General features: G+C 57.8%; 1 protein-coding gene across 1 annotated transcript in view; it reads left to right on the top strand.

Annotated features, from left to right (window-relative positions):
• The first annotated feature begins 1,613 nt into the window (after positions 1-1,613).
• CERK (ceramide kinase) overlaps positions 1,614-26,781 on the top strand; it is a 39,575-nt gene continuing 14,407 nt past the window's right edge. The window contains exons 1-5 of the mRNA XM_045067094.1: positions 1,614-1,862; positions 19,089-19,202; positions 19,774-19,896; positions 24,699-24,824; positions 25,996-26,059. Of these exons, the coding sequence (XP_044923029.1) occupies positions 1,730-1,862; positions 19,089-19,202; positions 19,774-19,896; positions 24,699-24,824; positions 25,996-26,059 (560 nt within the window). The 5' untranslated portion in view covers positions 1,614-1,729. The remainder of the gene's footprint in view (positions 1,863-19,088; positions 19,203-19,773; positions 19,897-24,698; positions 24,825-25,995; positions 26,060-26,781) is intronic.

Below are 26,781 nucleotides of genomic sequence, written 5' to 3'. Positions count from 1 at the left end.
CCCACCAGGGGAGCCGCGGAGAAGCAAGGCTGGGCAGGGAGAGCTGAGGGGGAGGCAGATGGCTGACTGCGCCCCTGCAGTCAGACCCCGGTCACTTCTGAGCCCCTTGCCTGTAGACAAGTTTCTCGGCTTCCCTGAGCTGCAACTTCTTCATTGATAAATCGCGGGACTGATGCGTCATGGACCAAACGCTGGCATGCTCACCCTGTACTCGGACTGTTTTCAGTGCAAGAGCTACAGGATCGACCGATCCCTGCCCTCTGGAGCTGGGTGGGGAGGGGCAGACATGCTCTGAGGGCAGGGCCAGAGAGGGCTGCCATGGTCCTTCTAGCTTGGAGGTCAGGGAAGGCCCCCCATGTGGCTGAGCTGGGCCTCTGAGGAGGAAAAGAATCCGGGGCACAGGGGTCGGAATAACACCTCCCTCTCCTTGGGTCGACTCGGGAGGGGAGGGTTCAGCTCCCTGTGTCCCCCCCCAACCCCCACTTTACCCCAGGCCCCTAGGAGAAAGACCTCCTTCCCCAGCAAGCCTTCCTTGGTCGCAGGTTGCAGGCCCCCTCCCCTCGCAGGCTGGCCTGAGTGCCTGGGGCAGGGGCTGCGGGGGCTCTGGGACCCTCTGCAGCCCCAACCCAGGTCGGACATGTACTGGGGTGAGCAGTGAAGGACATCAGACGCTGGCAGCCCAGTCAGCAGACGCTGGCAGCCCGGTCAGCAGGACGCGCCTCTTCAGGGGCAAGCTATCCTCAGCCTGGGTGCGCAGGGCACAGGGGGCCTGCACCCAGACCGCCTGCCTCAGGTGCTTGCTCCAGCCCATCCCTGCTGTCCCCAGTGCCTGAAACTGGTCCCCTCAGGAATGTGGGGAGGGTGGCACCTGCCCTCCTGGCCTATAAACAGAAGCCTGTGGGAGTCTGGGGGTGGGGAGACAAACAGGGCTCGGACCTCCCATGGGTGCCTGTCCAGGCCTGGGAGCTTACGTGTGAGAGGAAGGCAGGGCCAGCCCAGCTCTGGGGAGGACATCAAGCCGCCCATCGGGGCCACCTCCGGATTGGCTCAGGCGTCCCGCGCCCACCCGGAGGGCCAGGCCTGTCCAGGCGGCCCAGGCACCACTTCTGAGCCCCTGGAGGACCGGCCATTTCGACCCCACCTGTCATTAGGCCCCACCAAGGAGGCATTATTGAGCTTCAGCCCCGCCTGACAAACTGTGACCCGGACCCCAAGGCCAGCGACGAGGGGAGACCCCCCTACTCCTGGGCCTGCGCCCTCGGGACCATCCCGGAGCAGCACCCGGGGTCCGCGCGGCCCGGGTCCCGCCCACTGCCCTGCCCGGCCGCTCGCCCCTCCCCGTCCCCCCCGCGCCCCCAGCCCCCTCCCGGGTCCCACGCCGACCCTCTTGTCTCCCCCCGCCAGCCGGCCCCTCTTCGGCCCCGCACTCCCTGCAGCTCCCGGGGGTCCCCTCCTTGGGACCCCCACCTCGCGCCGCGGGCCCCCTCCTCGGCACCCGCGCCCTGCCCCTCCTCTCCCCTCCCCTCCCACCCCCGCGCCGGCCCCCTCCGCGTCCCCCGCGGCCGCCCTGCGTACGGGGTGACGCAGCGCCGCCCGCCCCGCCCCGCCCGCCCCGCGCCGCCGCCGCCGCAGCCCGGGCTCGGGGGCCGCTAACGGTCCCGCGCCCCTCGGCGTCCGCGCCCCCGCCCCGCGCCCGGCGAACAGGCGGCGCCGGCGGGCGACGGGCGCGATGGGGGCGGCGGAGCCGCTGCGCTCGGTGCTGTGGGTGAAGCGGCAGCGCTGCGCCGTGAGCTTGGACCCCGCGCGGGCGCTGCTGCGCTGGTGGCGGTGTCCGGGGCCCGGAGCCGGCGCCCCGGGCGCGGGTGAGTGTCGCCGCGGCCTGCGGGCTCGGCCGGGGAGCCGGGGGGGGGGGCGGGGAGGGGGCGCGGCCCGGGGCGGGGGTGTGCGTTCCGGGGACCCGGTGACAAAGGGCGAGTCGGGGCGGTGCGGGCGGGGAGGGCCGGACCCGCGGTCCCCCGCGCGGATGCGCCCCGGGCGGGTGAGGCTCGAGCGGGGCGGGGTCGCCTGGTCGCGGCTGCATCGCGCCGACCGGCCCGCGGGGATCTGAAGGGCACCTTTTGGGTGAGACTGGTCACGGGTGGATCCCGAGGGGTGCGGGCGCCCCGCACTCGGTTTCGGTTTAGACCAAGGACGGACGCTTTTCCTTAGCGGGGCCCCAAACCGCGAGGCCGCCCTGCAGGTCGGGGACTCCTGCGGGGAAGTGAGGAAGGCGCTCGGGCCGCGCGTCTGGGACGCTCCGGGAGAGTTGATTTTGGTACAAAGCAGGTTGGGCACATGACCTTCAGAGGCCCTCCCGACTCGGAGAAGTGTAATTTGGATAAAAATGGAAAGGACACACCCAGCTTAAGTCTCTCCCCCAGGAGCAGGGGCCAGGGGCGCCCTGGCAGAGCTGTCTGCGGGCGAGGGATGGGCCGAGGCTGGTGCGGGAGATGTCATTTGATCCCGGGACGGAGGGGGAGGATTGCCCGAGGCGGTGGTGGACGGCGGGAGAGGGAAGAGGCTTCCCGGGCAGAGGAAGCCCAGCGCTGGGCAGCCTGCGTGTGTTCCACTCCATTCATTGGTCTTGTGCAAGTTTTCACGGAGGGCCTGCTGGGGAGGGTGCTGTGGTATCCTATCCTTGGCTCAGTGCACAGGACAGCCTCCCTGCCGAAGCGTCCCTGCCCAGCGGGTCATTTTCCCTGGAAGGGAGACCGAGGGGGGCATCTGCAGAGGCATGTATGTCTGAGGAGAATCCCCGCCCCCCGCCCCCCAGGAGGAGGCAGGTGGCTGCGGTCCAGGGGCAGCCAGCAGCCCTCCCTTAGGTGGCCGCATGTGACTGCAGACCTGGAGGGACCCTGTCCGTGGGGAGAGAGGGTGCAGGTGGGAAGCACAGCAGGGGCCCTAAGACCAGCCCCGGAGGTGGGGGAGAGGTAGTGGGGCCCTGTGGATCCTGGGGGCTGAGGTAGGGTTTCCCTTCCGCTGTGAGTGCTTGGGAGCCGCAGGAGGGCTTTATCCAGCCCCGTCGGATCCGTGCGCGGAGTGAGCCGAGGTGAAAGCAGGTTCAGTGGGGCGGCGGCCGACCCAGTCCGGAGTGGGGGTGAGCAGGGCGGGGTCTGCGTACGATGCGGAAGTTGGGAGAGGGGAGCACGGTCCCAATTTACAGCCCACTGACGTCAGGGCCGCGGGGATATATTGTTTTAATTATTGGAGGTGGGCATTGCCGAGGTTGGGATTCTCTCCTGGACACGGTTTGGGATGCCTTTTAAGACGCCCTGGGGACGGTCAGGGTGCTGCAGGCGCTTCCTGACGCCGAGGTGGGGAGGCTCAGCGGGTTGGAGGAGGGCGGGCAGAGCTGGAAGGGAGGTGCGGCCAAGGCCAAGGGGGGCCTGCGACCCAAGATCAGCACTTGGTGTCTGGCCTTGGGCATCAGAAGCCCTTTCTGCAGAGAGCCTGTCCATGGCGGGTTGTGTGAGAGTCTGCGCGATCTTACTGAGGTCCCTTTGGGAGAAACGTCTTGCCTCAGATCTCGCCCTCGGGCCCCCTGGCACCACCCAGCAGGGCCCTCTGTCTCGCTCATTTTCTCTCTCGTGGTGGTGAGTGGTGCCTGGTCTGGCCCCCGGGGCTTCGAGTTGTTGCGTCAATCTCTGGGCTGCGGGATGGGGACTCCTCGCAGCCATGGTGCTGCTTTTCTGTGTCCTATTCCCACACGACCCCGCAGGGCAGCTCTTGTACTTGACTACTGGGGAGACCCAGCTCTGGAGAGTTTCCCCGTTCATGGTCCTGCTGTGAACTTGGTGGGGCTCCCGCCAGCCAGTGGCAGCGCAGACCCCTCCTGTGGGCTGTCCGGTGGGAAGGCCCTCCCTTCCTGCCTTCAGTGTGGGCACCCTCCACTGCCTGTGGCTTCTGGCTGTCAGACCTGGGGCGCTGCTCGCGTCCCTAGCCACCAGTCCTCTTTCTTGGGATGGTGGTTGTGTGGCTCTTGGAAACCGTGGAGGTGCTTCAGACCGGCTCAGCCAGAACTCTTCCACCCAGAGCTTGGTTCCCTCCCTGGGGCGGCAGGGCCTGAGGGAGCCCCTGTGGGTGGGCCTCGTCCCAGAAGGGTCCTGTTCCCGTCACCTGGTGTGCTTCCCAGCAGCGTGCAGAGCACTGGGGGAGCGGCACTGAGAGGGCTGCACCAGCTCTTTGGGGGGCCCCGTTACCCTGCACCCCAAAAGGAAGCAGGCCTGTGGGAGATGACTGCAATGACTGCATGCTGGAGATCAGTAGGGTCAGCCGGACCGCCGGGCCCCAGCCCATGGGACAGTTGGTTCAGTTAGTTCCCCGGGCATGCCGCAGCAGGGGGTCAGAGAAGGGGGTGCCCTGGGTGGGGTGCGGCCAGTCGCGTTATTTCATTGGCCGTCTTGCGTCTCGAGAGTATCACTCCTGTTCTCAGACACAAGAGCTGGAACTGCCCACAGAGGCAAAGGGCAAGTGTTCATTTCTCTGCAGGTCACTGTGTGGGAACGTGGCTCAGGGTTGGACAGCCAAATTAAGACTGGGAACTTGAGGGGCAGGGTTTTCTGGTCCCTGAGGGGGCCGCTCTGCCCCTAAGGATGCTGCGAGAGCGGGTGCCCCTGGGTGCTAGCTTGGTCGGAAGTGAAGCCGCCTGAAAACAGGAAACTCAGCAGAGGCGCCCTGGCTCAAAGTGGGTCGGCCTAGCTGGACTTGAAACAGACTGTAGCTGTTTCTGGGTTATACCCTCTGACTCTGAATGCTTTCTTTCAGGGTCGGGGCTGGCAGGAGTGTGCATGCTTATGTATGTGCCCATGCACGCGCTGGCTGTGTGTGTGTGTGTGTGTGCGCACATGCGTGTGTCTGGGGGGGCGGGGTAGACACTGCTTCCCACCCACCCTCCCTCCCACCACCCTCTCTCCTGGAATGGCCCCCCCACCCCCCCAGCCCCGCTGGTGGTGAGCTCCTTGGCCAGGTCACTGCTATATGGATAAAGGGTTTCTCTAATACCGCCTGGCAGTGCCAAGCAAAACTTAGGCAAACCACAGATACGGACAGAAAATGTAAAATCTGGAAACGCAGACAGAAAAGCAGGTCCCTAGAAATCACCCTCAGTCTCACCCTTAAGCAGTGAATACTCTTTGGTGTTTTTGTCTGTGTAAACGCGTGTGAAGGAAAAGCTAGGGAAACATGCCACAGAATGTGGCTCAGGAATACTCCTTATGCACTTAAAATGTGACTTTTAAAAGTCAGCTTTACCATCTGATGTCTGGCCTTGGCTCAGGCCATGATCACAAGGTCCTGCCTGCATCAGGCTCCCGGCTCAGCAGGGAGCCTGCTTGTCCCCCTCCTCTGCCCCTCCCCCCAGCTGGTGCATGCTCCGGAGCACGTGCCCACTCTCTCTCAAACAGATAGAATCTTAAAAAAAAAAAAAAAAAGTCAGCGTTACTGAGGTATAATTTGCAGACACTAAAATCCACACATTTTAAGGGTATAGTTTGGTGAATTTTGGTTAATATATGCACCTACCTAAGCATCCTCCCATCAAGATACAGGATATTCATATCAGCCCAGAACCTTCTGCGGGGCTCCATCCCTCGGGCTCCGGGCTGCTGCATCCGCAGGAGTTGACCTCTAATGGAACTTCCTGTAAGTGCGATCATGCAGTCTGTGCTCTGTCTCTCGCTTCTTTGTCTCGCTTCATCTTTTCGCAATTCATCATGTATCAATGGTTGGTTCTTCTTGTTACAAAGTAATAACTATTCTATGAGAAAACCAGTTTGTTTATCCCTTCAGGACCATTTCCAGTGTTTGGCTGTATGCATAGATACTGATCATTTGTGTACAGGTTCCTTTGAGGAGCATGTGCTTTCCTTTCTCTTGGATGTGTAGTTAGGAGTCGAAAGCTAGCATAGAAAAGCTGATGTCTTAAGACATGATTTTTTTGGTTGCGCAATATTTTACTACACAAACACTACAAAGGCCCTTTTTAGTCGATGATGTAAAAGTTCCTCAATCAGAATTGGATGGATTGAAGATTTTCATGTAAAGATAGAAAGAAAACAAAAGACAATTTTGCAATCTGGGAAGAGCTCACTAACCAACATGGAATCAAGACAAAAAGAAAAATCTAGATCAGGATCTAGGTTATTTCAATAAATAAAAATCTTATCCTATTTTTGGTAAGTCTCTGTAATTTGAAAAATGATGGGAGTGATATTTGCAACAAATATGACAGTCAACTAATTTTAAAAAGCCATTGCAAAGAACACGTATAGGCTGTCCATGGAAGAGCACAATTCAAGGGTGGGTGATGAGTGGGGAGATCCCATGAGCAAAACAGCACAGAGAAGGCCGGTGAGCTGCTTCGCCGGTTTGGGAAATTAATCTGGCAATATTTTGACAGTGTTTTTTTGTTTTTGTTTTTGTTTTTTTTTTTTGCAATTTGACAGTGTTTTTTAAAAAGGATGTATCTATCATTTGACCTATCAGTCTCCTGGTTGATCCTTTATCTCAAGGGAAAACACTAGTATCTGAAGAACTGTCTGACAGTGGGGAAGGCTCGTCTTCTCTGTGTTTGCTAAGACACTGCTGATGGTGTTGGCTTTCCTCTCTTCCCCCGATTTCTCTTTCTTCTCTACCCGTCCTGACTTTAGCACAAGGACTCTCTTCCAGAATGCAGCTGGTTTCTGCCTTCAGCATGTATCTCGTGAATGCACAGATTGGGTCTAACTAAGGCACCCTTCGTTCGTACAGACTTGGGCTGACTTCACGGTCCCAGCCGTCAGCACCAGGTGGACCCAGGGCTAGGTCTGGGTCGTGACTTCCCTTGAGCTCAGCTTCCAGGTTTCGAAACACACCTGACTCCGCGCTGGAGATGGTCAGCATCTCAGACTCTCAGACTCACCGCCCCCCCCCCGGGCCCCGTCCCCCAGCTTCACTCCTGGGCCCGAGCTCCTGTGGCCTGCTGCCCTTCAAGTCTCATGCCTCTGCTTGCCCACGCGCGCCCCGACCCCCTGCATGTGCTTCTCTTTCTCCACAGACTCCTCGGATGCCTTCTCCTACTTCCCGCCTCTAGGCCTCCCCCTCTCTGTCTCTCTTGTTCACTGTCACCTCCTTGGGACACCCCTGCGATGGCTGAGCCCAGGTTCCGGGGTCAGAAGTCGGGAGAGCACCTGAACCTTGTGCAGCAGTCGGCTGGGTGCAGCCGCCCCGAGGGTCTGCTGGAAAGTTCTTCCACACGCGCCATTCTCCGGCCCCACGGGCGTCCTGTTGCAGGCGTGTGGCTGCACTCAGCCTCCCTGATCCGGCCCCACGGTACCCGCCCTCCCTGCCGCCTCGGATTCTGCCCGACGCTTCCTCCTGCTCCCCCCTGCTCCCCGCTGCAGACCGTCCCCCCTTCCAGGCCCAGCCCTGCTAGGACGTGGCCCTTCAGCAGGCTCCGTCCTCGGAGTTTCCTGTGGCTCTGTTGGCACCTCTCTGCTCCGTGAGTTTTGCTTTTTAGATTTTTGAACGTATTTGTCTTCTCTCCCTGCGTTCTCTCGGAGGGGAGAAGCCAGTGTCCGCGCGCCGCATTCTCCGGAGCGCCCTGACCCAGCAGCGGGAGGAGCGGGCAGGAGGCATCACGGCAGGTCCCCAGGGCCCCCAGGGCCCCCGCAGAAAAGGTGGGGGAGGGACGCCCCAGATCTCTTCTCTGCTCACTGTTCAGCAGCCTTGCTTTTCTCTGAAGGGTGTGGGTCTGAAACCAGCGGGGGTGACTCGAAGTGGAAGAGTTTACGCAAAGCCCACAGATTTTCCACAATCCTGCAGGGTGACACCACAGATCCCAAAGGCCCACGTATCACATGCGCAGCCGATGTGTTCCGTGGGAGTCTTAGTGCCCCATCCAGAAGCCCCGAGGAAGGCAGGTCGTCGGGTCATGCAAAGCTACGACCTGCACGTCCGGACGGAGAGGCGTCTCAGTACATCCAAGTAGGGAACAAATGGCAGTCCCATCGACCTTTTTCAGAAAAGAATAGACTGTCTCCCGATTTGGGGAGGAGACCCTGTAGGAAGAGGGCCTCAGCCTCTGCGGCCTTAACAGGTGCTGGAAAACGAACAGCAGACAAGTGCTCGGGGCTTCCTCAGGCACCGGCCAGCGTTACTGTCAGATTCCCTGATTGAGCAGTAGCCCAACGTGATCACAAACATTGTGATTTTTCTGAGGCTACTCAAAGTTAACTCTTATTTGCTACTCTAAAACATGCCCCAAACATTTTCTTACAGGGCCAGATAGCAAATATTTTAGGCTTTGGGAGTTGCGGTTCCTCATCTCTGCTGTTTTAGCATAAAAGCAGCTATAGACAGTATGTGAATGCATTCCTGTGGCTGCGTGCCAATAAAACTTTATTTATAAAGGCAGACAGCTGGCTGGAGTTGGCCTGCAGCTTGCTGACCCTGCTCTAAATCTTTATTTGTGAAGAGGGAACAGCCATGTGATGTATTGTAAAAGCAGCTAATCCAGATGACTAAAAATATTTTGACCTTCAAAACAAGCAAGCAAACGAATCTGGTCATCTGGAAAAACCGATACTGTGTTCGGGAGACACACCCGTTTGGGTTCCGGTCCCACCGTGCCCTGGCTGAGAGCAGAAAGCTCGTCCTCCCTCTGAGGAATAGCATATCCACGCGCAGACAGACGGTCTCGGGCATCGGACCTGGTCCAGGTTTCACACAAACCTGCCTACACCCCCCGAAGACTGAAGTAGCTGAAGGGCAGGGGGACGTGTTGAGGTGACCTGGTCTGAGGTGGTGTCTGGCCCGTGGCCCGTGGTGGAGGGTGTGTTCTGTTGCTGGAGAAATGTGATGGGTCCTGTCGGCTGATGGTGGCATTAGTTCTTACTATCCTTGCGCATCGGTCTAGTTGTTCTAATGATTGTTGAAGTCTCCAACTGTAATTATGGACTTCTGTCTTTCTTTAAAACATTTTTATTTATTTATTTGGTAGTGAGACAGCGAGAGACGGCGCACAGGCAGGGGGAGTGGGAGAGGGAGAAGCAGGCTTCCCGCTGAGCAGGGAGCCCGATGTGGGGCTCGATCCCAGGACCCCGGGATCATGACCAGAGCCGAAGGCAGACACTCAGTAACTGAGCCACCCAGGCGCCCCAACTGTGGACTTCTCTATTTTGCCCTGTAGTTCTATAAATTTTTGCTGTATGTGTTTTCCTGCTCTGTTGTTTGATGCATACATGTTCAGGATTGCTATATCTTTGTTTGGGGTTCACTCTTTTTCATTATGTAATGTCCGTCTCTGTCTCTGGCAGTTTCCTTTGTTCTGAGGAGGACTTTATCTGTTAACAAGGCACTCCTTCCTTTCTTTCAGAGAGAGACAGAGCGAGCATGTGTGCGCGCGCGCGCGCGCGCACACACACACACACACACACACACACACACGAGTGGAAGGGGAGGGGCGGAAGGAGAGGGAGAGAGAGAATCCCAAGCAGACTCTGAGCTAAGTGCAGAGCCTGACAAGGGGCTCGATCTCATGACCCTGAGATCATGACCTGAGCTGAAATCAAGAGTTGGACACACAACTGACGGAGCCACCCAGGTGCCCCAACTCCGGGTTTCTTCTGATTCATGTTTGCATGACGTGTCTTTTACTTTCTGCCTATTCCATTGTTAGATTTGAAGTGAGTTTAGATCACATAGGGTTTAAAAATCTGTCTTCTGTTTTCCTCACTATCAGCTGCCTGCCTCTCGAGCGCACAGAAGGCTCAGACTGCAGCCCGGCCCACAGGCTGGTAGGCCATACCGTTGGGTGCAGGGAGGGGGTGTGCAGAGCCCCTCCCGGCCTGTCCTACCTGCTCCCTCTTGCACAGGGCTCTGGCGTGGGATGTTGGGTCGTGGAATGCAGCTGCACCCCTGATGGCGAACTTGCTTTCGCTCTGGTCCCGGCTGGGCATCCTGCGCGTCTGTGGGGGCCTGCGGAAGGGGTGCTTCGGCCGTCTCCACCCCCCCATCTTGTGACACATGCTCAGTCCCTCTCCTGCTGGGTATGAGGCTGCCATGGGTGCTCAGAGTCGCCCAGGAACTTGGAGCAGGAAAGCTGGTTGATGGCGGGCACTGCTTCTCATCTGAGTCGCGACTGTCGAGTAGATTCGGTCTGAGTGGGTCACAACCAGACAGGATCAACAGGGGAGACAGCAGGAGGCAGAGCACTTCAGCTGCCCCTGGCTGGCTCTGCCCAGACTGCCGCCAAGCTGGTGGTCTTGTGGGTGTCGCCTGTGACTCTGCTGGAATATGGTGGCCGCTTGGTCCTCACCTTTATCGGTGGGGTAGCTGCCTGTCAGCACAAGCCCCTCCTCGTGAGGGAAGCACCAGGCGCTGCACCTGTTGTCAGCAAAGCTCTCGGACTTGCCATAGAGATTTGCTTGTGGCCTCTCAGCCCGTGGTTGCAAAGAACATTATGAGAATGTTTTTCTGAGTCTGTAATAATTATAATATCTTAACCAGGACCAGTGGCCCTTAAAATGGGTTTCCTATTGTTATTGGAAGACGTCACTGGGAGCTTAAACACACAGAGGCGTGTCGGAGTCCCGCTGAGGTCTGATAGGGAGAGCGGGGCGGCTTGTGGCATGTTCTGGCTCCAGCGAGCTGCGTTCTCAGGAGGATTCTTTATGAGATGCTCGAGACCTAACGAGATGGCCTACCCTGGGACAGCAGTACAAGGACGTGCTTACAAATGAAGGTGTTACGTCCTTCCAATTAGATACTCCCACATAGCGTGCTGTACTTGCTGCCTGATTATGGTTTAAAAAAAGGTCTTTTGGGGGCACCTGGGTGGCTCAGTGGGTTAAGCCTCTGCTTTCGGCTCAGGTCATGGTCTCAGGGTCCTGGGATAGAGCCCCATGTCGGGCTCTCTGCTCAGCCGGGAGCCTGCTCCCCCCCCCAACCTGCTGCTCTGCATACTTGTGATTTCTCTGTCAAATAAATAAATCCCCCCCCTTTAAAAAAAAAAAAAAAAAAAAGCTCTTCTCACCCATTTCTAAATGGTTTGTGACTGTTCGCGTGCTCCCCTTGTGGCCTCTCTCGGCCCGGGGTTGAGGTGGGGGCTCTTCGGGACCAGGTGCAGGCAGGGGTGCAGCGGAGAGGACCGCGTTCTGCCAGAGTTAATTCTGGGGCTGCCACTCACCGCCTGTGGCTTGGACGCGTCGTCCGACTGCCCAGAGCGTGAAGTCCCCTGTGCGGTCCGCCGTCTGGAATGGGGGAGCCTGCTTGCCCCTGGTGTCGCCGTGAGGCTCATCTGCATGCGTGAAGTCGGCACAGACCTCACTCCCCACGGCCGGCACCATGGCTGTGTCACCGCCCATCCCACGGCAGGGCTGCGCCAGGTGCCCGGAGGCAGTGGCCTGTGGGGACATGCAGGCAGGCTCATCCTCTGGGAGCGGTGACCCAGCCGGGAGGAAGCGCACAGGTTGGCACATGTGTGTGTGTTTGCGTGCAGTGACTGCAGACCAGGCAGGTGCATGGGTGGGGGCGTGGAGGAGGTCGGGTTTAGGTTGCAAAGTGAGGGACACCCCAGGGGAGGCAGGTTGCCGGGTGTGTGTCTGGCGGCGTGTGCGAGGGACCGCGGCGGTCTCCACGTGAGTGTGAGCGCAAGTCTGCAGCCCAGGCCAGCACGTGCAGGTCACACAAAGAGGCCGGGTGAGTTCACGCCCTGCTCCTTTGGAACCGGTGACGCGGTGGGGAAGTGGTCGAACTGTCGTCAGCGGAGCGGAGCGGCCAGAGCCCGTGGCCTCCTTTGAGGTTGGTTTATGTTTAATACTGTAAGATAAAAATATCAAGTAGGTGTTCAGAATGTCTGGTTTTCTTTTCTCATTGGGCTGAACATGTGCCTCTTCTCCTGTATTTTCCTTGACTTCGACTTGGCTCCGTTTTTTTGTTTTTTTTTTTTGTTTTTTTAAAGATCTTATTTATTTAATTGTCAGAGAGCAGAAGCAGAGGGAGTGGGAGAGAGGGAAACAGGCTTCCCGCCGAGCAGGGAGCCCGATGTGGGGCTCGATCCCAGGACGCTGGGACCATGACCTGAGCCGAAGGCAGAGGCTTAATGGCTGAGCCCCCCAGGTGCCCCGACTCGGCTCAGTTTTTACAGCAGGAGTGGACGCTGCTTGAAACTTCAATTCCAAACTTCAGCAACGGGACCCTGAACTAGTCCAGGGCCCACGTCCCTGCGACGCGGGACAGACGGACGGTTCCGTGTCCCAGGAGGACAAGAGGAAGAAAACACTTGCCGCAGAACCTGTGGGGCCTCCTCACCAGGTCGTGGTTTCTCCCAGCACGGACGCCGGCCGCGTCTCCGGACCTGGTGCTGCCCTCCGCGCCGTCTGCCCAGGAGGTGGCGGTGCCCGTCTGGGTGTCGTGACCCAACACCCCGCCTCCCCGTTTTACTCTTTGAACACAAGCGGCTCTCCCTGTAGTCGGACTGTTTTTCTTCCTCCGGAGGCGGAGAGAGTCCGTTGTCATTGATACAAGCGTCTCTGCAGTTCCGTGTTTATAACCGACCTCGCCTGCCCGAGCGTTTCTCCAAATCCGGACCATCCGTAGCGGGTGGTCAGACGGTCGGTTTCTGCGGGATTCCAAATCCGGTCTTTTCAAGACCAGAAATAACTGGATCCCTAGTGGCGTGAAGAGAGAGCAGCCAGGAGGGAGCTGCGTGCGGGGCCCCTGCCGTGGGGGGCACCGGGCAGAGGTGTGTCTGGACGAGCCTGGCTGTGGCCCGCATGTGACGTCCCGTGTCACGCTTGTTGCCTTGCGTGACATGAGGTAGTTCTGAAGCACGGAGGACGGGCTCGGAGTGCCGACTGGGCCACGCCCGCCGGGGGGTGATCTGGAAGGTTGTAGACGTCTTTTCAAATCTTCTCCGATGCCAGGCTTCGGGTTGCTGCTTATGGCACAGAGCTCGGGGGGCCCGGGACGCGTCTGGGACGCCGATACCCGACTCCAGGGGAGCGGGCGCCGGGACAGGGCGTCCTTTGTTTAAAACTCTCTTATCCGGTGGCATAGCAAGACGTTCTCGGGAAAGTCACTGTGAGGAGCAGATGTTCGTGGAAGTTATGTCAGAGCCTCTCAAGTGGGTCGGTTTTCTAGAAGGGTCTGGGGAACACTCTGTCACCCTGTGAAGCACGAGGGTGAGGTGAGCCAAGGCGAGGAGGCCTGGGGAAGCTCCCGGAGGGGCAGAGCTGGGCGGGCGGGGCCAGGGGCCCAAAGCCGCAGTGTATCCCCTACAGTCAGTCCTGTGTGTGTGACCGCCCAGCGTCCCCCAGGGCAGGAGAGCAGGTGGACAGCGAGAGCCAGAGGTCAGGGTGGTACCCGGGGCAGGTGACCACGCAGTGGGGTCGCTCTACCGCGAGCCGGGCGGGGGCGGCGGTGTTGCCTCCAGTCCCTCCCCCGGCTGCTTGTGAGCGCACACACACGCCACAGAGCCAGGACAGCGTTCCCACGGGGCCTCCGGAGCAGGAAGAGTGGACAGGCCAGTCCGTGTGGGCAGACAGGCGGCTGGAGGGGATCAGGTGGCGCTTGTGACATTTGATGCCTCCATCGTGCTCTCTACTCTTGTGAGGAGACCACCCCCCTTGGCTCCCCATTCAGCCCCCCCCCCCGCCCCGGAAGTCAGGGCTCCACCCACTGTGGGAACCGTCCCTGAATCGGACGGGGTGGCCCTTCCCGGGCCCCCGGGCAGCTGCAGGCTCCCGTGTGATCTCACCTGAGCCGGCGAGGAGATGGTGGGAGCCCACTTCCTCTTTCCCCGCGGCCCCACAGGAGCAGGGATGGGGGGACTGTCCTGTGGTTGAGGACGGCAGCCGGGGCAGGTCGCGTCCTGTGTCTGTCCTGTTGTGGGGGGGCACCCGGACACACTTCCTTTCCCAGCTCAGGAAGTTTTAAAAATCACCACTGAAAACAATTCTGGCGTCGTAACTGGGTGCTGTAGAGAGGTCCGATGCACGGTACCCGCAGCGCCGGGACACTTCTATCCGGCTGCCTTAGGGTTCGGCTGGACGCGTGATGAAAATCTTCAAGTAGTGCTGGAGGCGTCCGTGCTTGTTCTGACGGTCGTCCTGAGTGTTTGCTGTCTGGGGCCAGCGCGGGCGCCGGGACCAGAACGGGGGTGGGGGGGGGTCTGGGTCCCACACTCGCTCCCGCAGTCGCAGGCTTTGCCAGGAAGGTGGGTGGTGGACGGGCTCGGGTGTTGACTCACCTGCATGCTGAGCGGCCGGATGTCCCCGCAAAAGATTCGAACAGAGCACTGCCACGTGCATGTGGGGGCCCCGGGTGGAAGCGACCCCAAAGCAGGGAGGGAGTCAGGCAGAGCTCCCGGGCAGCTGCGCAGTGGGCGCGAGAACAGAGGCTCTTCGCTGGCTGGGGGGGGGGGGGGTGTACAGCGGGGAAGGAAGCTTCTGGAAAGGGGCGGCAAACCGGGAAAGATAGGCTTCGATTCGGAAGGCTGGGTGTGGGGCCCCTGTGGGACACACGCGCACACGTACAGGAGATGCCCCCATCCCCGGCCCCCAAGACTGGGCCTTGTTTCCTTCTGTGTTTTCTGGGTAAAGAACAGGCTGCTGAGCACAGTGACCCCTCGGGCAGTGGTTCTCTGCCAGGGACGGTGCCCCCAGGAGATGCTGGCCAATGTCCAGCAATGTTGAGATGCTGGCCAAAGATTTTATTTATTCATTTGAGACAGAGATGTTGCGGTGTCCCCCGCAGGCTCCCTGCTGAGCATTTTTGAGATCAAAAGCCGAAGGCAGAGGCTTAACCCACTGAGCCACCCAGGCGCCCCGATTTTATGTATTTTTGACAGACAGATCACCAGTAGGCAGAGAGGCAGGCAGAGAGAGAGGAGGAAGCAGGCTCCCCGCTGAGCAGAGAGCCCGATGCGGGACTCGATCCCAGGACCCTGGGATCATGACCTGAGCTGAAGGCAGCGGCTTTAACCTACTGAGCCACCCAGGTGCCCCTACTCCCCAGCATTTGTGGCTGGAACCCAGGGATGCTGCCTAAATCCAACTGTGGCCAGGATGGCCCCACCGTGAGAGGTGCCCACGGTTCCGGTGAGCAGCTCAGTCTCAGGGAGTTTGTGGTTTCCAGCACCTTTCCGTCCGTTGGAAGGACCTGTGCAGTCCAGAAGCGATCTCAGCAGGTGTTGAAGAGGAGGCGTCAGGTTGTTGTTTTGTGAAGCGACAGCTGGGTGACTCCTGGGAGCCTTGGCCGGCCGCTCCCTCTGCAGACGGGGCTGCGCCAGCCCGGAGGAGGCCGTGACGAGGAACGAGATCCAAGGCCATTTCCCCAGGAAGACGCTTAGCACATTTACAAGTGCAGACTCTGGTGGGGTCAGGGTACTGCGCCCCTGATAGCAGGGTAGGGGGTGGGGGAGCTGCTGCAGGGGGCAGGCTAGGCTGCGGGCTGGGCCGGTGTGTGCCCTGGGCCCTCATGTCCTCGTCTGGGGAGTCCTGTCCAGGTGAGTCCTGTCCAGCGCCATGGCCACCAGCCAGGCCCAGCCCCTCCTGAGAGGAACCTTTGCTCACACAGGCCTCTGATCTCTCATCCCACTGTCGCTTTTGTCCAGCAGACCGTTCCTTTTTTTCCCTAATCTCACATTGCAGGGCGAGGTCTTGCAGAATGCAGGCAGGGATGAGAGAAATGCTGATACCGTGTTGAACATGAAGTGTCGCCAAATTCCCAGCGTTAACTGTGTGCAAGCCCGCCTGTTTTCTGTGCACGCACCATGTGCTGTCGTTCCCACTCGTGCCCGGCGTGCTTGCGTGACGCGCACTGTCCCTCCCGAGGGCCCCTGCGGGCCGGTTGCACGTTAGCCTCGGAGGAGACGGATGGAAGCCGGGTGACGTGTTCTGTGTCCTGCAGGGACTTGCCGTCTGTCTTTTCAGATTCTTGGTGGAGCTCTTTGCCTCCTGCCTAGGAGAGTTTTTTGAAGAACAGGGCCTTCCACCCATGACGCGCAAGAGTGCAGTGAGCTAGAAAGGAAAGGAGCGCCGGGCCCTGAAGGCTGGTCCTCCGCTGGGCACAGAGGAGGGGCCAGGAGCCTGGGGGAGACAGAGCCTCGGCCTTCTGTCTCTGACAGACATAAGATCTGTCTCAGCCCTGATCTTTTTTTTTTTTTTTTTTTTTAAAGATTTTATTTATTTATTTGACAGAGAGAAATCACAAGTAGGCAGAGAGGCAGGCAGAGAGAGAGAGAGGAGGAAGCAGGCTCCCTGCTGAGCAGAGAGCCCGATGCGGGACTCGATCCCAGGACCCTGAGATCATGACCTGAGCCGAAGGCAGCGGCTTAACCACTGAGCCACCCAGGCGCCCTCAGCCCTGATCTTATGTAACTTCTGAAACCCCGTCCATTTGACACGGTCATCCTCACGCGCGGCCGTGAAACGCAGGCTCAGCTAGTGGCCAAGGTGCTGACGGATGGGCCAGGGCCAGCCACCCTTCACGGGCCCGGCCCCTCCCGCGTGCCCATCCCCTGGGCTCCTGGGCTCCTGCAAGGGGCAGCCCCCAGGCCAGACCCAAAACTCTCCTTCCGACGGTCCTCAGTGAAGTGTCCACACAGGAGGGATTTTTACCTCCCTGCAGGCGTCGGTCCCCCGAGAGAAGACCGCTCCGTGCGTCCTGCACGCATTCCACGCACACGCCACGCTCGTGGGAGCAACCGTGGTTGGTCTTGTTCTCGCCCAAGGAAGCACGGGGAGGCCGGGACTGTAGTGGAAGACAGGAAGGTTCAGTCTGTGCTGTGGCGAGTGCTGTGAAGTGTGTAAACCTGGCGATTCACAGACCTGTACCCCTGCGGATAAAAATATATGTTTATAAAAAATAAAAAATTATATATAAAAAAAAAAAAGACAGGAAGGTTCATCCCAGAGTGCCTCTCTGGCGTCGTGTCCCTTGTCCTGTCCCCAGTTTTGGTGACCCAGGAGCAGACCTGCGTCTGCCCAGGCTTCCCTCTGACTGGGAGTCACCTGAGCTCCAGCTTCCCCGAGAGAAAACTCGACGAGCCTCAAAGCCCCAAGCGTCCGTCCTGTCCCTCCGTCCTGTCCCTCCGTCCTGTCCCTCCGTCCTGTCCCTCCGTCCGGTCCCTCCGTCCGGTCCCTCCGTCCGGTCCCTCCGTCCGGTCCCTCAGGGCCCGTCCCTCCCTCAGCTCCTCCTCTCCCAGGCCACCTTCTGAGCGGCTTGTCCTGCCCTCATTGTGGTCTCTGCTCAGACCCCGAACACCCCCTGCCTCCAGCCCCGCACTGCGTACCCCTCCTGTGCCCTGTCACCCCAACATCTCCCCATGCAGCCCCTCTGTGATGGGGCGGGTCCGGTGCCCGGTGGGTACCCGAGCGAGCCGGGTGCTGTCACAGCTGCGTGGGACGTAACGGGTGAGCGGCGTGGAGTCGGGGACCACAGCCCTGGGCGCGCCGGCCCCGGGAGCAGGGTGTGGGGCGACATCCTGACCCCTCATGCTTCCTCCTCTGGCTCTCCGAGTCGTCCAACCAAACGAGCAGGATTAGGAAATACTGATGCGTAGACTTTCCCATGTGTTATCCTGGGTCGTGTGTGACTTGGACTAACTGAACCGCGTAATACGACTGCTGGTCTCGTGTGCTTTCTTAAATCAGCCAGTTCGTCTGAGTAAGGAGAAGCCTCTGTCCTACTGACTGCGCACTTAGCTTGTCGTGATAGCCTCTTGGCTGTTCTTACCAGCAGGTGTAACCACTGCCCAGGGCTGCGGCAGCGCCTGACGCCTGTCCTCAGGGTCTGAGATGGCCGTGGGAGTGTGAGACCCTAAGGGGCGGGTCCCCGACTCTTCCCACGGCATCCCGAGCCGCTGCTGCGAGCCTGGCCCTGCTCTGTGCCCCAGACACACAACCCCTGACGGCTCCTCTGCACGGAAACTGGTGCAGACTCGGTGGGGCCTGAAGGAGGGTAGGCCAGCGCCCCACGGGTCGAGGAGGATGTGGGGAGGCAGGCCGTGGGAGGCATCGGGAGGGAGAAGGCAGGGCGCCCTGGAGGGAGGCCTCTGTGACAGCCGCCCCCGCCGGCCTCTGAGCCCTGGTGCGCCGCGGCCCCTGCTGCCCTCGGACGCCCACTTCTGGTTCCTCTCCAAGACTCTCTGCCCCGTGCTCCCGGCCAGTCCGGCCCTGCTGGGCACCGTGCCCTCCCAGCCCTCCGGGGCTCCTTGAGGCCCACGCCCGTCCGCGCCTTCCCTGACCCCCGCGGGCAGTGACTTCCAGACCGCGCGAAGTTGCTGAAATGCCGCAGTGGGGGGTTTCTACGAGCCGTGGCCAAAACCGAGCTCTGCAGCTCCCAGTGAGAGCCGGCCGGGGCCAGCCACAAGTTAGGGTGCTCTGCTCTGCTGGATGCCAGCAGCCGTCCGTTCGCGCTTCCAGAGTGCGGCCGGTGCGACGGGGGCTCGCTGTCCGCATCTCCACTTCCGGGCCCCCCAGCCGTGCCGGTGCCCACTTGCTTCTGCCATCAGGGCAGCTCCATGGAGTGGCCTCTGCCGGGCTTCCCGCCGTTGACCCATGGGCTGCTGTGTGCCCCAGCCCGTGCTGTCCTCCCGCACCTGACGCCTCCCCACCCCCGCCAGGCTTTTCTAGAGCCCCGCCGCCCCCTCCCCCCCGGCCTCCGCCACGGGGGGGTCCCGCCTGCCCCGTGGTTCGTCATGTGCTTCCGTCCCACTTGGACTGCTGAGCCAGACTAAGGACAGACACTGTGTCTTGAACATCTTTGCCCAAACTGGGCACGGAAGCTGGCCTGGAAAGTCAGCAGAGCAGGTCATTCGCGAAGTTGGCAGCCTGCATTGCTGACTGTTGGCTAAACACCCCCTCTTGTGATAACATTGAGTTTCCCAAGTGTATTTAGCTCCGAGTTTAGTACAACTGCGTATGATTCTTTCTTTCTTTCTTTCTTTTTTTTTTTTGGATGTCTAACGAGAATATTAAAGCAGAACAGCCCCAGCATTTTGGGACGGATTTCTTGTATTCTTGTGAATTCTATGCAGTTCATCTGATGTGAGGATGTGATCTTTACAGATGCCTGCTGCGTGCCCATCTCCGAGATCATCACCGTAGAGGAAACAGACACTCACGGGAAGCGCTACAGCAGCGGAAAATGGCAGAAGATGGAAAAGCCCTTTGCGTTCACAGGTGACGGAGCCCCCCCCCCCCCCCGTCTGCACTGCGTTCACACAGTTGAAAAGACGAGTTTTTCGTCACTCGTTTGACAAGCTCAGTGTTTCCTTTTTTTTTTTTTTAATCTTTTAGAAACTGCATTATGTGATTTTCCCGAAGATCGACTTTTTTTTTTTTTTTTTTAAAGATTTTATTTATTTATCAGAGAGAGAGGGGGAGAGAGCGAGCACAGGCAGACAGAATGGCAGCAGAGGCAGAGGGAGAAGCAGGCTCCCTGCTGAGCAAGGAGCCCGATGTGGGACTCGATCCCAGGACGCCGGGATCATGACCTGAGCCGAAGGCAGCTGCTTAACCAACTGAGCCACCCAGGCGTCCCAGGCGTCCCTACTTTTAATTAATGTTTCGATCATCTTGTTTCTTACTTTCTTTGTTTTTTTGTTTTTGTTTTCTTAATGGGTTAAAAGAATGGAGATGCTGGTCTTCTTCCTAATGCCCTGGACGTCGCTCACGGGCCGGGAGGGGTTTCCCACGTGAGCTGTGGGGCCCGGGGCTGCGCTCTGACCTGCCCCGCTGTCTGTCTCCGTAGTGCACTGCGTGAAGAGAGCCCGCCGCCGCCGCTGGAAGTGGGCGCAGGTCACTTTCTGCTGTGCCGAGGAGCCGCTGTGTCACCTGTGGCTGCGCGTCCTGCAGGAGCTGCTGGGGGCGCTCAGTACGTGCGTTTGTACCCCACCCCCACGAGGCCTCGCTGCCTCCTGCACAGCTGCCTGTAACCTGCGGGGTAAACGGGTGTGGCGTGGGCAGACTGACCGATGCACCTGTCGGAGGACCAGCCTAGAGTCCCCGGCCACTGCCCCCACGTGGCCTCCCGGGGTCGGGGCACCTCACCAACCAGCTGGGACCCGGGGCACGGGTCCCTGGACCTGCGGAGCCCCGGTTTCTATTTCTGGGCTGTGGGGATGGGGGTCCCTGCGCTGCAGGTGAATGTGGGGAGTCCAGCAGGTCATGGGGACGCACATCCGACATCTGGGGGGGCCCGACATCTGAAATGCAGGTGGGTTGCTGGGTGATGAGAGTCCGTCTGTCCAGCTCCTTGGAAGAGCACATCTGGGATCCCGTTTCGTGCTGTTTGGTTACAGTCTCAGTACGGAATCTGGTCAGTTCCTTCAGCTTTAACTGCAGAGCACAGACAGCGTGTAAAGGGGTGGTTTTCGGTCTTTTTAAGTTAATTTGGTGTCTGGATCCAAAGGGTGAGAATTTACTTGAGGGCGGTGTGGCCCACAGACGAGCTTCCGAGCGACATCCTCACCCGAGATGGCTCCTCGTACCTGCAGGTGTTGGAGGATCTGTTTCTTCGGATCTCTCTGATTTTAACCCTGGGTTATCTGTCTGTGGCTTCCCAGAAGCAGCCTAGACCCCGGGAAGCACCCACATCCGCGGGTGCATCTTGGCGCGTGTCACTAGCATCCAGATCCCACACCAGAACCGGCCAGCCCCCCAGGGGCCGCTGAGCACCCCCAGTCCCTCCCCCGGGGGTGACCACTGCCTGGCTTCATTTTGGGCTTCGTAGACCTCAGGTCGTACCGCGGACACGCCTGTGTCTGGCTTTTGGCTCAGCGTTCTGTCTGTGAAGCCAACCACGCGGGGCCCGGTGGCGTCCGAGGCTCGTCTCTACTGCAGACCGTGTCGTTCTGAACCTTCTGGCGCATGTCTTGTGTGGACACATGCTGGCCTTTCTCTTGGCTGTGTCTGTGGGAGAGGGGTTTCTGGGGTGGTGGGGGCGCGCGTGCGTTTCCTGGCAGACCCCGTCAGACCGTCTTCCAGACCGCGGAGCAGCAGCGCTCCCCCCAGCAGACCCTCGGGGTCCCGCTCGGCCCGCAGTGCCCACACCCTCAGAGCTGTAGCCCTGTTGGTGGATGCCGGGCGCCTGGCCCTCGGGCACTGACGGGCCTTTCCCTGACAGCTACTGAAGGGGACGGACACGTCCATTCCCATGTTTGGGGGCCACTTGGAAGTCCCCTTCTGCAAGGAGAGTGTTAAGTCCTGTGTCCGTTTATCTGCCGGGTTGTCGGTCTGTCCTCCACGTTACGTGGAGATGCTTTGTGTGTTGTGGATCCAGACCTTTTGTTGGGTTTATGCACGACAGATCCCTCCTCCGTTCCGGGGTTGCCTTTTCCCGCTCTGGCTGGTGTCTGCTGGTGAACGGATGTCCTCGACGCCAATGCCCTTCCAGTTCTCGTGGTCAGTCCTGTCCTATCCGATGTCCTTGACTGCTCCAGGGCCACGAGGATATTTTCCCCTCAGAGTGGTGTTTCAGCGGTGTCCATCTGGGCTTGGTGTTGAGTGGCGACGGCTCGTGTAGGCACGGGTCTGTGCTTGACCCCCGCTGCGGCCGGGGGGACGGTCCCTGCCCCGTGCACGGCGACGCCTCACGCGGGTCTTCACTTCTTGCTTCGCTGTCGAACTTGGAGCGAGTTTCACTTGCGTCCAGTGACTCGGCGAAATTCATTTATTAATCTCACTGGACTGATGATTCTTTGGGATTTCCCTGAAGCAGAATCGTGTCCCCGTGAGTAGGGGCAGTCCTGTTTCATTCATCTTAGCTCTCGTGCCTTTCTTCCTCTTTCTTACGTCCGCCCTGCGGCGGGTCCCAGCGGGGACGAGCGTCTCAGCCCTGCTCGCGGGGGCAGTTTCCAGCACTTCGCTGTCAAGAATGATGTTTCTTGGGGTTTTGATAGATTAAAAAAAAACAACAAACATATGAAGGGGTCACCTGGCTGGTTGAGTTGGTGGAACAAGTGACTCTTGGTCTGGGCGTTGTGAGTTCAAGCCCCACACCAGGTAGATAGAGATTCCTTAAAAAGTAGAAATAAATACAAGTTTAAAAATCAGGAAAAAACATCTTAAGGAAGTTCGTTTCTAATTCTTGGCTTTCTAGACTTTGTTTTTTCTTAAACCACAGCTGATCGTCGAATCTGATAAATGCTTTTTCCGCATCCCCCGAGGTGCTTGTGTGATCATCTTCTTTTGGAGTTAAGATGTGAATTATTGCTTTCTCGTGTGTAAAACCTCCGTCTTCCCAGGAAATCCGCTTGGCATGCCTGATCACTCTTCTTACGGGTTTCTGGAGTTGACTTGTTGACTTTCTTCAGGATTTCTGCACCTTGGCTTGGGGCGAAGTAGAGCCACACGTGCAGCTCTGGACTGGTTTTGCTCCTGGGCGCTGGTGGCCCCGTGCTGGTCGCGGAGCGGCGCCCCTTCCTTCTGTTCTGTGGAGGCGCTCCCGTGATATGGGGCTGTGGCTTTCCTGAAGTCCTTGGAAGCATTCCCTGGTGAAACCATCTGGGCCTGGGTTTTCTTTGTGAGGTTTTCATTAATGACTTTGGTTTCCTTATTAAATATCAGACTATTCAGATTTTCGATTTCTTTTGCCAGCTTTGGTAAATTATATTTTTTGAGAAAATTGTCCATTTATCCGACTTTATAAATTTATTATTAAGAAATCCTTTCACTTCCCTAGTGATATGTGCAGACTCTGGGGTAATGTTCCCTTTCTCATTCCTGGTAATTACTAATTTGTTGCTTCTCCCTTGCTCTGTAGCAACTTTATTAGGGAATTGTCAATTTTATGAATATTTTTGTTTTTATTTTTTAAAGATTTTATTCATTTATTTGTCAGAGAGAGAGAGAGGCAGGCAGAGGGAGAAGCAGGCTCCCCGCTGAGCAGGGAGCCCAATGCGGGACTCGATCCCAGGACCCTGGGATCATGACCTGAGCCGAAGGCAGATGCTTCACCAACTGAGCCACCTGGATGTCCCATTTTTTTTTTTTTAAAGATTTTATTTATTTATTTGACAGACAGAGATCACAAATAGGCAGAGAGGCAGGCAGAGAGAGAGAGAGACAGAGAGAGAGAGAGAAGCAGGCTTCCTGCGGAGCAGAGAGCCTGATGCGGGGCTCGATCCCAGGACCCTGAGATCATGACCCGAGCCGAAGGCAGCAGCCCAAACCACTGAGCCACCCAGGCACCCCTGGATGTCCCATTTTTTTTTTTTTTAAGATTTTATTTTTATTTATTTGACAGAGAGAAATCACAAGTAGGTAGAGAGGCAGGCAGAGAGAGAGAGGAGGAAGCAGGCTCCCTGCCGAGCAGAGAGCCCGATGCGGGACTCGATCCCAGGACCCTGAGATCATGACCTGAGCCGAAGGCAGCGGCTTAACCACTGAGCCACCCAGGTGCCCCTGGATGTCCCATTTTTATGAGTCTTTTTAAAGAAACAACTTTCAGCTCAATTGATTTCCTCTACCGTACATCTCCCCCAGTACTTTATTGTGGTTTTCAACCATCCAGAAGACATGTAAGACTTGTATCATGAACAGGCACACGCCCGCCGCGTAGAGACGGCAGGGCTTGGAGGTTTGCAGTCTTTCTTTGCCAGCGTCTGTATATCTGTCTGTTAGTGAATCGTAGTTTCTGCCGAGTCTCAGAGGAAGGGACAGGAGGGGCTGCTTTACACACAGGCAGCAGGCACCTCGTGGATTAGAGACCAGCCTTTGCCTGCAGTTCTGAGCTAGAAATCCTGCACGGTGGAGTGGACAGATGGTGAGCTGAGGCCAGTGCGGCTGGAACACGCATGCATGTAGCTGTGTCCCCCAAAGCTCCGTGAGACATAGATTGCCCCAGAGTTTTCTTGTGGTCCTTCCTTTCGGAGCAGACAGCCACCCCATGGACGGAGTCACATCACAAGGGCCCCTTCAGGGATGGGCTGTAGACCGTCCAGTGACGGCATTGACAGGATCCGTGTCGGCAGGATACCAGTAGTCTGACCTTTTTGACTGCTGAGTAGTATTCCATTGTGCAGCTGGACTGCATCTGGGGTGTCAGCCCCCAGCAGATGGACACGTGGGGTGTTTCCACTCAGGGGCTGTTGTGAACTTCTGTGTGCAGGATTTTGTGAAGACTCAGGTTCTCAGTTTTTGGGGTGGGGGAGGATATACTTTCTTGCTACTTTTATTGATTGCCAGTAAAGTTAGTTTCTGAGGGTCAGAATCTATCTGAACTAACCCCAACACAAATGTCGGTGTGAGCCAGGTGAAGATGCTCTCTGGACGGGGCTGAGGCCCGGGGCTGACAGGCTGTCTGGGTGTCTCACAGTCTGTCTCTTCTCATGGTCCCGTCTGCACGTGTTTCTTCTTGTTCTCTGCAGACTCACCTTCCAGAAGTCGCATTTTATAGGACCCTTCATCAGGAGACAGTGTCTTGGTCAGAATTCTGGATTCTTGGGAATTCGCAGATCCACGGGACTCTTGGCCATTCTGATAGACCCCCACTCTCCCCTGCCCGTAGATTAGGCAACTCTTCAGCACCGTTCTTTAACCTGAAGTTCAATGCTTTTGACCAGGCAGTACTTAGCAGGGTTCTCAAACTACAGTCGTTAGATTTCCTTCAGCGACGCAGTCTTTCCTGTTGACACGTTCTGGGTTCACTGGGATTTACATGTCGTTGTTTTGTAGCATCGAGACCAAAGCATTTGCTGGTGTTCATTAATCCGTTCGGAGGGAAGGGACAAGGCAAGCGGATCTACGAGCGGAAGGTGGCGCCGTTGTTCACCTTAGCCTCCGTCACCACCGAAGTAATTGGTAAAGTATCCGTTCTATCAGACGTATAGGAGTAAATCTGACAGTGACTCGCGTCAAATCTTGTCACTAGGCAAGGTTTTGTCTTACAAGTTGATTTTTTTTTTTTTTAAAGATTTTATTTATTTACTTGAGAGAGAGACAGTGAGAGAGAGCATGAACGAGGAGAAGGTTAGAGAGAGAAGCAGACTCCCCATGGAGCTGGGAGCCTGATGCGGGACTCGATCCCGGGACTCCAGGATCATGACCTGAGCCGAAGGCAGTCGTCCAACCAACTGAGCCACCCAGGTGTCCCACAAGTTGATTTTAAACAAAGTAAAATGCGTTGTTTTATATACCAGAATGAGAACAATACGATATGAAGTATGGATACTCTTCTAACCAAGTCGTCGCGTAAGAAACACTCGAGAGAAACGCTAAGACGATGAAAGCGTAAAGATCAGGGACAGAACGTTCTTGCGAGGAGAGAGAAAAGCCGTTAGTAAGGCTTAGGAAGAATTTCGTACTAAGTGACACTTGAAGAAATGTAATGGGACGCCGTGCTCGTGGCCCTGATTTTTAGTGCAAGTTCTCGACGCAGGGCGGGGGCGCACAGACGCTGTTCTCCCCGTGACCCCGTGCTCTGAGGTCTGTGCACACTTCCTGAGGGGGGTGGCCCACCGGGTACCCCAGCTTTCTCACGCTTGCCCAGGACGACAGTCGGGTGTACGAGCGACGGGCACAGAGGTGCGCGGCCACATTTTAGAACAGCAAACCTCGAACCAGCATGATGCGCGCCGGCAGGAATCACGGGGCTGCGGTCATGTCCCTGTGAATCTGAAGGGACAGCACGTGGACCTTTAACGTGGTCTTTCCAGAGAACTTCTCACCGAAAAGAGTATCTAGGATGAATGTCGGGAAGTCTGGGGTACAAAACTCCACGCAGAGTAGCGTTTCTGTTCTGTTTTGTTTCTTTCTTTGAGTACACGGTCTGCGGACTCGTGTTTTCCTTTTTCTTACATCTTCAGATACTCTTAAATTTTCTTCAAGTTCTATTTTATTTAAGTTTTATTAAAGTTTCAGCTTAACTGGGGTAATAAGGGAAAACTTTTTAAATAATGTGCTTATAATATAATGTAAAAATATGTATATCATATAACATAATAATAGAGCATAATGTCACTTTTCCTCACAGTTACTGAACATGCGAACCAGGCCAAGGAGACTCTATATGAGATCAACACGGACAGATACGACGGGTGGGTACCGCTCGGCCACCCTGACGCCCACGTAGCGCTGATCAGGCCTTTCCCGTCCCAGTGCTGTTCCCTCCCTGTCTGTCCTTCGTTGCTCCTGGTTGTCATGGGAGAAAATCAGAAATAGCAGAGAAGCTCCGTCGTGCCTCCTTCTGCGACGTGGAGCCGCCACTGGCTGTTGTCCTTGTCCGTCCGTCCGTCTCCTGCCTCCTGCGCAGACGAGTCTTCCCCGAGTCGTTGGTCTGTTCCAGACGTTCCCCTTTTGTTCCTCAATGTTGGAGGCTGATGTCCTAAAAACAGGGCTACTCTACAGAACAAATACCATGACAGCCCGGGAGACCACAGGTCGGAGGCTCTTACTGTTTGCTGTCCCCACCGGGGGTCCCGGCCCCGTCCCAGTGTCCCTCACCGCGGGAGAGCGCTTGTCTCAGGCTTTTTTGGTGAGCCTGAGGTTTTGAGCCCACAGACAAGCCGTTCCATTGCACCTGTGGGTTTCGGTGTCTGACGTCTCTTCTTGGGGCGGCCCTGGCTGTGCGTGCCCAGCTGTGTGACACAGGGCGCGGCGGGGAGCTTCTGTGCTCTTCCCCACATGGGAGTCCGCGTCCATGCGGTGTCTGTCTCTGCTGGCGCGTCAGCCCCAGACGGCCAGCATCCTGGGCCCTGTGCGCAGCTGTCCCCTAGCCCCTGGCACAGGCCTAGCACATGGCAGGGGCTTGGCGGAGCGC

Source organism: Mustela putorius, unplaced genomic scaffold (assembly GCF_011764305.1).
Source record: "Mustela putorius furo isolate JIRA1106 unplaced genomic scaffold, ASM1176430v1.1 tig00003871_pilon_pilon_pilon, whole genome shotgun sequence".
Taxonomy (NCBI): Eukaryota; Metazoa; Chordata; class Mammalia; order Carnivora; family Mustelidae; genus Mustela; species Mustela putorius.
This window is presented reverse-complemented; position numbering and strand designations above follow the sequence as displayed.